The sequence below is a fragment of the Eurypyga helias genome, unplaced genomic scaffold (genome assembly GCF_000690775.1).
Source record: "Eurypyga helias isolate BGI_N326 unplaced genomic scaffold, ASM69077v1 scaffold18298, whole genome shotgun sequence".
NCBI lineage: Eukaryota > Metazoa > Chordata > Aves > Eurypygiformes > Eurypygidae > Eurypyga > Eurypyga helias.
The window spans coordinates 56,935-68,531 of NW_010265146.1; the positions used below are offsets into that span (position 1 = coordinate 56,935).

The 11,597-nt window shown below is 40.4% G+C and overlaps 1 protein-coding gene across 1 annotated transcript in view; it reads right to left on the reverse strand.

Annotated features, from left to right (window-relative positions):
- LOC104513313 (calcitonin gene-related peptide type 1 receptor-like) overlaps positions 1-10,591 on the reverse strand; it is a gene marked incomplete at its 5' end in the record, with an annotated part of 20,692 nt that extends 10,101 nt beyond the window's left edge. The window contains 4 exons of the mRNA XM_010156633.1: positions 3,114-3,332; positions 5,587-5,653; positions 5,753-5,813; positions 10,438-10,591. Of these exons, the coding sequence (XP_010154935.1) occupies positions 3,114-3,332; positions 5,587-5,653; positions 5,753-5,813; positions 10,438-10,591 (501 nt within the window). The remainder of the gene's footprint in view (positions 1-3,113; positions 3,333-5,586; positions 5,654-5,752; positions 5,814-10,437) is intronic.
- Positions 10,592-11,597: the final 1,006 nt, after the last annotated feature.

An 11,597-nucleotide genomic window follows, 5' to 3' on the forward strand; every position in this document is an offset into this window, starting at 1 on the left:
GCAGGAGGCACCCTCTTTGCCCAGGTGCACCCTGTCACGTTCACTGGGCAGCATGATGAGACTTTTCAGGCTTTTAAGTGACAGATGTATTTTCACACCAGAGGTGTGCAAGGAGCCAGTGCCTCCTGAATCGTAATGTTTTACACCCTGAGGACAACTGCATCTACCATATGCTTTTGGCATCATCTAAGAGGCTTTTGAAAGTAAAGTCCTCTAGAAAAATCTCCAACTCGCTGGCTGTTCTGGAGTGCAAATATTTGTTTTCAGATTGCCCACTTTAGGAGCACTGTTTAATAAGCTAACTGCATGTTCAGCAATGCACCTACAGCATCCCACTCTCATAAGTTACTCCACTTAAGGGTTAAATATCTTTTTTTTGCCTGTTGCAATCTTCGTTTCATCACAGTCTGGAGACTGAAGAGCTGATACTGCTGATGGTGAGGGGAGATACCAATCTCCACTTCTACAGGATCCAGGGGTGGCTGGCTGAGCTGGAAGAGTACATGCACGCATATTTACAGCACAAAAGCCAGTCTTCAATTGTTTTATTGTTTACACATCTACTCTGCAGATCTGTTAAGAAGAGTCAGTTCTATGTGGTGAAACAGATATAATTTGACACAGAGGAGGTAGGCATACAGAGTTGCTGAATTGCTCATATAACCATATTTAAAAAAAAAGACACCCAACAATTCTGCTTAAATATTGAGCACTGATAATAGTATTGCAAAAAGTGCGGGACAATTCAAAACTAGACTGGCTTCTGTAATTCAGAAGTGACTTCAGCAGAGGAAACCTTGCACATAACATCTCAATGTGCTGTTTTTCAGCTGGGAAAACCATTCTCTGAACGAAATACCTTTACACAGTTTCTTGTAGGAACAAATCCTTTCTTATTCATCATCTTCAATCGTCTGATTTTTACAATAGACTGCAGTGCTTGTTTGTACCATTTCTGTGTATGTGGATGATGTAGCTAATCTATCAAACCATTGTGCTCATGTAAAGCAGTGGTGTGCTGTTGGAAAACTCTCTCTTTTTCTGTTCTAGAAAAGGCATTAAAAATGTATACTTTAACCAGTGCAGAAATGGAGAATATATTATATTTTCCACCAAAAGAAAGAAAAATCATAATTGCACCCATGATGCCTGCTTGCATATGACTGACGTGCCACAGGATGCAAAAAGTAATAGACTGCTGCTAGTTTATGGAGAGGCAGGCTGCACTGCGGTTTATGACAGCGTAATTGCTAGCAGGGAAATATAGCCATTACACAAGATAATACGGTATCTGCTAATTACATAATCTGCCCTAGAAGAAAAGGAGCACCAGAGGAGTGATTATATAGCCGGATATCTTAAATATGCATACAAGAAATGTTTGGGAAAGGATTAAGAAAGTTTATTTCAGAATACAATTAGAAGTCTGTCCTAAGTAGAAAAGGGAGTATCACTGTCAGCTGCAGTTAGCAGGGCAACTTCATAGCTCTCCCAAAAGGCCAGATTTTATGTGCTGGCGGGAAGCACACAGAGATTATATTGCAGAGGTGTCAGGAACTCTTCTGTGATTTCTGCATTGCTGCCCTGACTGGGAGACAGCTCTGGATGGACTATCCCCACCTGGCATGCCTGGTGCACAGCAGCAGGGGGGCACAGGCAGCCCCACCATGTGTCCACATGTGTCCCCAGCAGCATCCCTGCTGCTGAAATGGAACAAAATGGAGAGAAAAACATTCCTGATGACTGGGACAAGGACATTAGGAACCCATCAGAGATGAAACTGCCTCCTTGAATCCCTCACTCACCTAACCCTGTCCACCAGTACAACAGTTTCATGATACTGTGATTTTGTTTCTGGTTCCATGTTAAGCTCAGTTTGGTGACTTTCTATTGCATAATGATCATAATTAGGATTGTTAATTAAGATAATTAACATTATTTTCGTAATTCTCCAATAATCTCACAGGATTTGAAAGATGTTTTAAGCGTAAAATTATTATTGTAACACTCTATCTTATCATAACTTGCAAAAACTGTAAGCAACTTGTCTCTAGAAAACTTATTTGGAGATATTCCTTTATAGTCCTTGAGACCGAAGGAATGACAATACAGGTACCAACAGAAGAAACAGACTCTCATTCCTTTTAAGCAGAGCTGTAATACAAGATGGCATACACCAGAAAAACAGACCTATAACTTCAGTTATTCTATGCATGCAGTAGCACGCACACCCACAGTTTTGAAGGGATAAGGGCGATAAGCAGAAAATATAACCTATGATGACAGGATGCATAGATTTTGGCAGCATTATTTATCACTTAAGGAAAATAGCACCACTGATTTTTTTTTTTTTCCCTAAGCTGTTTTCTTACAGCTGTTTGCTGCATTTAGCTTCTGTACGAAAGCAAACAAGAAGCAGGTCATTCTACTCACCCACGTTGACCACTACTCACAAATGCATTAGAAAACTGTCTTTCCTACTCAATATAGGACTGCTTATATTACAATCACTAAACAAGACAGCCAAGTATTTAAAGTAATTTACAGTTGGTTTTTTTTTCTTTTTAAAAGAAAGCAAACCAGATTTACTGAATGATGCTGTAATTTCAAAACATTTGCAAAACCAAAACGCCAGTGATGTATTTAAATTTAAACTGCCTAATAACAGAATTTTAACTCCTAAATGAACCTTATTGTCTCAGTCTTTTCTTCTGTGTGTTGGCATTCCCCCTGTACACCAGTTTGCATACACAGCCAATTTTAACGTTAACCTCAGAGCACCAGTTACAGTAAATTTAAGCACTTCCACAGAAATAGTGCTTCAAACATAAAAGCCCTCTATGTTCTGTTTTGCCCCTCTATGATCAGATAGTGCCCATCTGATAATTTTTGCTACCTTTTTCATTGTTTCCTCTATCTTGTGGTTGTTCTTTATGCAGCAATGCTACTCGTGCTAAGGCAGACAATCCAATAATGTGAAAGTGGTTGGAAAAGAAATGCAGAACCACAGTCATGCTCAGTTGCAGAGCAAAAATACTGGCAGCAGCATCTTTGGTTAAATTACTTAACAGCAAGCGCCTCACCTAAGCTGAGGTTTCTACTAGGTAACATACCTGGTAATGCATTAAGATATGCATGATGTAATCATATATTTCTCCAGCAAGTCGGTTTTCTGGTCTCCAGGGAATAATGACAAACTGAATTCCTAGTAAGGGCACCAGGATTAAAGTGGCTCTGACAGCTTTCATGTACATGTTGGACTCAGCACGGTGGGTATCCCTTAGCTTTGTCACCAAAACTCGGACAATGTTAAGCAAAAAGAAAAAATTGACCTGCAAAAGCAAATCCATTATAGGTAAAAGCATTCAAATTAAACAGACATTCAAAATAAAAATACAGAACATACAAATGATAGCAAAATGTAACTTCGTAGCTCATAAGGGGCAGCTCCTTGGGAATCAGGACTTGGAAAGTACCTTGAATGTCTTCATAAAAGAGATGTTAAGCTGCTTTATATGCTCCCCTTAGGAAGCCTGAATGGATGTTTTAGATGGGCAAGAGTAAGTTCCAGGAAGCATTGGCTGTTTTGACACTGATGTAGGAAAATTTAGGATTTCCAGGGAACAATGAACCTTATTTTTATGTCTAAAGTTTAAACGGGGTGGATGCGTTGTAACAGGTAAAAGTTAACCCGTGCCGGCTCAGGGCAGAAGCGCTGAATGCTTCATGAGGTTTTGCCCCAGAGTAGCTCAGCATTTCATCTCCTCAGACATTTCTGGAAAACGGATTCCAACTGTGGGTGCTCAGCACATGGAAACCTGCTCTTGACTCTGGCTTCAAAGAGAGCTCCTTGTGAGATATGCTCAAGGCCTGCAGAGGAACAGGGAGGGCAGACCCAGGCTGATAATGAGCCCAGTGAGTACCCTGTGGACATCCTAGGTATCACAAACCTTCCCTCTCCCCAGTGTACCCAGATCACCTTTTTCTACTCTGTTACAGTAACATCAAGGCACCTATGCTTTGGAATTTCAGATGAAACTTCTTTTTCAGATGATATTTTAAAATAACTATGTAAGTTTCATAACATATATGGAATTTGGGCCATTAAAATATCTATATATGTGAGAAATTTCAGTTGAATCTCTTAGAACAATCAAACATGAATCAGTAAGCTTTAGTAAAGCATTTCATCACTTCTTAACTACTAAGAGACATTTCAACTGTTTTACATTTGTGCCCTATTGGAAAAAAAGGAATAATAAATTACTTCTGAGGTCCCATTCAACATTAAATCTAAACCGTATTCACCATTCTCCTTGGACTTCCCCCGCTCTGCTTAAACCTCACTTTTAGAATTTCTGGAAGTAACTGTTAAAAGTGGAAAAAAGACTTTAAAAAGGTAAAAATCCTCAGCTCCTCTGAGCCAATCTGTCACTATGAGATTTTTGTAGCAAACCATGCAGGACATTCTGTAGACATTGGTATCTTCACAAGAAAAATAAGACTGGAAATGGCATAAATGCAAGCCAGAAATGATAATGCTTTATTTTGGAAACAGTTAAAGATCGTTCTTTTTCCATAAAAAAAAAAAACACCAGTCCCTCCATTTTTCTGTGTGGTTAAGATGTATGGACTTGCAGCATGGTAATAAAAACAAAGGTTGAATGGCCTCTCCTAGAAGTTAGTTGGCATTACAACATCTGAAGCAATCAAGATTGAACCAGTAAATCCACAACAGATGTGGTTCTATGGGAAGAGCAGACTATCTATACGGCAGTGAGTTATGGACTTCTTCACACTTGCCTGTGTGCAAGGCTGCTTCTCAAGAAAGGGTAGAAAGATTTTTAAGTTTTTCAGCTATTAGACGGAGGGTTGTTTCTTTATTCAAAGGTGTTCCCAGTATTCACCACCACACTGCTTGACCTCCAAGGTAATTACTGCAGGTATGTCCACGCAGATGTCTGCAAGCAAGAGGCAGTTCAAAAGCTGAAAGTGCATCTTGGGTGACACCCTGAGGCGAGCTTGGGTTGAATAAAACCCTTTCTGCACCTTTTAGGAAGGTCAGCACTACTGTGCCAAATGGCACCACTGGCATATAACATGCTGTATGTGTACACATAGCCAAGCTGCACTTTGGATCTTGTCCTCCTACGAGATCCCACTCCAGTCCCTACGCAGGGCTGGTTTAGCGCCCTACCTTTGGGCCATACCAGTTCAGTGACTAGTAAAACTCAGGATGAATGACCAGCCCACACTCAGCTCTCCCCAGCAAAGGTATATCTGATTGCATCATCGGTGTCACATAAATGTGGCACATTTGTCACAAACATGTTATGATGGGGGAGAGTGACCACCCTGGTTTTCAAAAGCAGTCAGTCATTCTCTTTGCCTCACAATCTGTTTCTTCTTCAGGACTTGTTTTTGAAAAGCATTGAAAACCTGTCCTCTTAACACTGAGTAGAGAAAACATCTGGCTACTTCTGAATTTTGACCAGAATACTTCAAGTACAGGAATTTCTATTCTATACAGGTTAGTGGCATTTGTAAAATAATTACTAAACTGTTGATAGAAAATAATATTCTTACCAATAAAGCTGCCATTACAGGTCCATGAACAATATAGAGCAAGTGCGTGTCAACACTCATCCAGCAGCTGGAGGGGAAATACACCATTAAAATTTATCAACTAAAATAAAATATGTTACACAGTTAAAGAATGCTAAGTTCCTCCAAGAACAGGCATGCTACTCACTTGTCATTGAAGTATTTGGCTCTTGCAATAGCATGAATAGATGCTGGCACTAAAGGGAACCCTGAAATGATTAAAGTTATAGATCAGTCTTGGTATTATTTTTAGCTCGAAAGTCACGTGTCACACACACTAGTAAGTCTCTTGTCCACAAAACACATTTATGTGAAATCAGAGCTTTCAGGAAAGAACTGCAATCCCATTGCAGTCAGGGCCCTCAATGGTTACCCACTGATATTACCTCAATGGTGAGCTGTAAAAAGGAATAACATTCAAGGCAGGTGAAAAGGAGAAGCAGAACCATCATCTCCTGGAGAGTGACAAAGCTGCTGCCAGGCTCCCCTGTACTGCTGCAGCTTGTGCAGGAAAGGGTGTGAGCGGGCAGGGTGGGAAGGAAGTAGGGATCAGTTGGTTCTCAGCAGAATATTACCTCACAAAACCAAGGACACTTGTTAAAGCCATGTAAATCGCTGTTGAGCAAGCAAGAGGCACACTAATTTGCATGCCAGATTATGGAGCAACCAACAACAGAGCGAGGAGTTGGTCTTTTGGAGCCTATTGCATGAGAAAATGTTTGGAGCTAGGCATTTTTTGGGGGTATGGGGATTTGGGACATCTTCTGCAGGTTCCCAGCCTCTGTGCAGCCAAGCCATGCAGCTTTATCTCAGCAGGGAATGGTACTGTGAATACCATAAATCCACATCTCCTGCTTTAGCTGTGAAGCCTCAGGGAAGGCCACTGCTCTGACAGGGAGCAAATCTGCATAGGACCAAAGGCTTGGGAACATGCCATGCTTAACAAAATGGAAGCCTCAAACTCTTATTTCCAGCCTGACATTAAAAGTGATAATCTGGTCCATTCCTATCCATCTTCCTTCAGCTTACTTGTATGTTGTGCCTCTCTCCAACAGGCTAGAAACCTGGAATTCAGGAGTCCACACTAAGATACTGACCCCAGTTTGTACAACCCTGCACATACAGACAGCCAGCCAGTGGGGAGATGCTCTACTGCCTTGTCTATCCTATTCAGAGAGCTTTGTGGGCACCTTTGGTTTTACAGGTGCCTGTTCCCTATAAACAATGGACATTTCTTCTGATCTTTGGATATTCTATAATTATAAATAAAAATGTGTGAAAGTGTCCTGCTGATACTGTGATTAGTTACAGAGGGAAGAACATGGCTCCTTGTTTTACCTTGGGAGGACAACTCAGCTGTGAGAGAACAAACTAGATTGCCTTCTCCTTTATATCTTGTTAGAAAATGATTACTTGGCCTCTGGCTGCAGAATGCCTTTTTTGGGGGGGTGATAATGCATAGTAGAAAAAAGCTCAGAACAGAAAGGAGTTTCCAAACTTAGGGTGAGTTTATGGGATTGACGGCTTGAGAAAATCCTTTTGAGTTGGAAATGGAGCAAGTCTGGGACAGTTTGGTTGACAGACTGAAGTGCAATTTTTAAGGGGATTTTCTGTAGTAGCAAAACATCTTCATCTGAAAGCTCTGGCCTGCAGTATCACAAGTAGAACACTCCACATGATGCCAAGGGACCTTCTTCTGCTAAATGCATTAGCTAGAATATTTGGCTCAAGAAACTCAGAAGCAAGTCTTAAGAACGCGACGGAAAGTTTTCATTAGTCAGTTACAGGGTAAGAAGCTCATGACCATCTCCAGCTCAAATTTCCAGCTGCAGGCTGCTCTGTAAGGCTACATGTTGCTTCTTCCCTGTAAAGGGCCAAAAAGCAGAGAGGTAATGAGAAGTGAGGCATCAAGAAGTCCTGTTGGATCTTGGTGGCCCAATATGGATCACTCCAGTGGTCCCACCTACACGTGGTGAGCTGTGAGAAAACTAGAAAAGGTCTAACTCCAGCCATCTCAGGAAAAGGTATGACATACCCTTTTAGGTCATGGCAGATCCTTTATGGCACAAACTGGCATTTTTGCTTAATTGTATTTCCAGTTGAATTTGGAAGGTAATCTGTTTCAGCACCATCTAAATAAGTGATTCCCTTTTCACTTTTATGGGGATGAAACTGCCTGAAGCAGCCAGAGTGGACTGTAACTGGATGCACATATTTGATACTGTTTTCTTGCTCTGCATAAGGGTGATTTCCCAACCCAGTGAAATAATAACAAATGAAAAGTGATGTTCCCAGTAGCAGTTCCCAGAGAAGGGGCATGAGCCTTGAAATACATCTGTCCATGTCAGATTCCACTCAATCATCTCAAATCTATTCAGAAGTGTTTTATATTAGCTGAGATTTTTATTTTTCTTATAAACCTAGTTTACAAGTGTCATTAGTGATTTTTCCAAATAAAATAATCTAGATCTTCTTGCATATGGATTAGTTCCAACAATGAGCATATTCATCGTGTTGTACATTTACCTTGATCTTTTGAATTGTAATTCAGAGCACCACCTGTTCTGGTTGCTCTGCACTGCCCTTTGGAGAAATGTTTCTCTCTCCATTGATTAACATAGCTGGATGTTTAAAGTTAGACTGTGTGACTACTGCTTCTGGAATCAGGTGAATTACACTAATCAAACTTCAGGGGTGGCCAGATAGTCCTAATTAGATCATTTTGCTATTAATGACTTCTATCATAGTTAGGAGATGCTAATGATTAGGGGATTTTTTTTAATAGAAATATTAATCTAGTTTCACTAGAAAGGCTGTAGATCTCATAGTCAGAGTAGTGTCCATTATTAACCTTTTCCTTCTCAAGATACCATCATCCTATTACCACAGCCACCACCCTATTTATTTTTTGGACAGTGCTGCATATACTGACGAGTATCTTATCAGGTAACTTCACCGAATTGCCCACCATGGTGCTAGTGCTGTTCTCAGTAATGTTACAGCTAGCTCATAAGCTTTCACTGCAGGCTAGATGCCCCAGTTGCATTGAATTGCACTGCTTAAATTGAATGTCACCTGAAAAAAAAAAAGTTTATGGCCATTTTCCTCTTGCATAATTGGATATGGAATGACATTATTTTGGGAAGGCTTATGCTACTAGACATGAAAATGGCAAAGAAATATTTAAAATGACTCTTCATATAGGGCTGCCATTTCAAAAGCAGAGCTCCATCAGAAGTCGTATATTCAAATATTCTGAATTACAACAACTTTGTGATAGCACAGTTGCTTGCTCCAAGAGGGCTCAGCTATTTGGATTTATAGGAAGTCCAGAAACCTTGACTCAATTTAAGTTCTTCAGGACAGGAAGATTGTCTTCATTTAAGAGCTGGTGATGTTCCATGTTTAGATCCAAGAGATGCCGTTCTCATAAGAACTAAACATGCATGACAGCATTCTCATTAAAAAAAAAAAAAAAAGGGAGAACAGAGGGAGAACAACTTTCCACATTGCTGTTACTGCCTATTTAGGACCCGATATTGGACTCCTAACTAGTAGTTGAAGTCGGAGTTTTAAAGTAATTCAGAACTGGGTCATTTTTCTCCCATGTAATTCATTCCTAATTGTTCTCTGCTTAAGCAGTAGGGCTATTTTCCTGCTGTAAATTAAATAATGTTAAACAAGTATAACCTCTCCAAACTGGGTGGAAAATACAGAGTAAATTTTATCTGCTTCAGACTGGGATTGCAAGAGACGAATGCAAGTGAACACTCCTAAGTGCAGACAAAGGTCATAGAACCACAGAATGGTTTAGCTTGGAAGGGACCTTAAAGATCATCTAGTCCCAATCCCCCTGCCATGGGCAGGGACACCTTCCACTAGACCAGGTTGCTCAAAGCCTCATCCAGCCTCGCCTTGAAGACAGCCAGGGATGGGGCATCCACAGCTTCTCTGGGCAACCTGTTCCAGTGCCTCACCACCCTCTCCATGAAGAATTTTTTCCTGATACCTAATCTACATCTCCCCACTTTCAATTTAAACCCATTACCCTTTGTCCTATCAGTCCATCATTTGATGCTCAGTTGCAGCAGTGGTTTCAAAGTATGGGGAGTGGCTCACCAGAAACTGGAATGAGGCCAGAGATTCATGGTTCCCAAACTAGGAAAAAAGTCTTGATAATGACTTTATGTCAACACTGAAGTGGACTGGATTTACAATAGTGATTTAAATGTGAAAGAGACTGCACTCTGCTGTAACAGATTAGTTGTATTTATCTCATCCTTGAGAGCAGAGCAATTATTACTCCTGTGTGGGTAAAACTGTATCTTCTCCTTTAAAAAAAACATATACCAAAGTATATCTGGTACTGGATTCAGTTCCAGAGAAATTCTGTTTTCTCCTACATGCTGGGTTTTTTTTTTTCATTTTGGGAGACATAGATACTGATTTTACTCATTTTCATTCCAGAATAAATATTCTTTTATAAGTAATGTCACAGATTAACATTTTTGCACGTAAAAGGATAAAAAAAGATTAAGTTTTGTTCAGATGAGAAATGTACTTGGGGAGAAATTTTTCTCTCCCAAAGCTTTGCTTAACAAAACTTAAGCATTTCTTTCAGCAGATCCCAAGATGCAGCATATAACACATTCTGACTCCTACTGAGTTTTCTAAGTCTCTAGGCCCATCCAAAGAAAGGCACTCAAATTTAAGACCTAAGAACTTAAGCTATGATCTAATGGCATAAATAAAACAATTCAGGTGTATAAGTGCTAAAAGAACTCAAACATCTGAAATAATTGACCATCTTGCTACAAATTACAACATACATACCCCAGCCTAAAAGGTAATACCAGTGCAATCGCTGCTCTTCAGCAAACACTGCCACCACAATCAACGTGTGAAGATAAATGCCTTCACAGAGCATCCAGAAGTAGTTGCAGCCCAACATGTACTGGTGAAAGAATTGCAACACTTTGCAGCTCACCTGTTAGTCAAATGAGATAATGTCACACACCTGATCAGCATTTTGCATTTAAGCAAAGACAAATGTTACTGCTAGGCTATAATGAAACAAAGTGGAACAAAAATCCCTAGGTCTTGCTGGGTTTGTTCAGCACCTATTAATGACAAGGATTTTAAACTTTTATAAATGAGATGAATAGAACAAACAGCACTCATAAAATAGAAAAAAATGTATAACAGCATTCCAAAACGTACCACATAACAAAAAAAAAAATAATCCCCTTCAAAATCTGATGTTTTTTAGAACTGAAACAAGCGACTTGTTTTAGATATACAAGAAAAGTCTGTGAACAAGTAACTTAGATCTCCAGTTTCAGTGATTTCATTTACTTTTGATCAAGGTTTTCTAAGGTTTGTTCAGCTCTACCATCTGAGCCAGAGTCACTCTTTAAACTGCACCTAGCTCTGAACTCAGTCACTTGAGAGGGGCAAGTGCTGTTAGCAGTGGAGATTTTTTTGGTATGGTACCAGGGATACCAGCTTCGCCTCTTTGCAAGAAGACAGCTTTACTTTATGCTGTCCAAATAACAAAGTGACACATGGAGCTAAGTGCAGCCAGTGAAGCTGGGTAGTGGCTCCTGCCTGTGTTTCAGATGATGTTGCAGACACAGACCTTGACAAGAGGCTGTGGCTTTGAGATGCTGGGAAGTGGTGGGCAGACGATGGAGGGAAGCAGGTCCTGTTCACTACCAGAGAGCCAGCTGGTGCAGGATATTGCTGTTCCTCTTCTGAGAGGATCTCATGTCCATCCGCCTCCTCAGATAGGGCAATTAGGTCCTCCACGTGGCCTTCCAGGGAAATCCAAGGTCAAAGAAGCAATGGCAAGTACCAGTCATCATCTGTGGCCACAGGAAAATACCCCTTTTCCCCTTAACTCGGCAGATGTTTTCCATCTGCCCATCTGGGTTGTAAGAGATGTCTTCAGGATTTACTTGTCTCTTTGAAGAGACATTTTTGCAGTTCAGCAG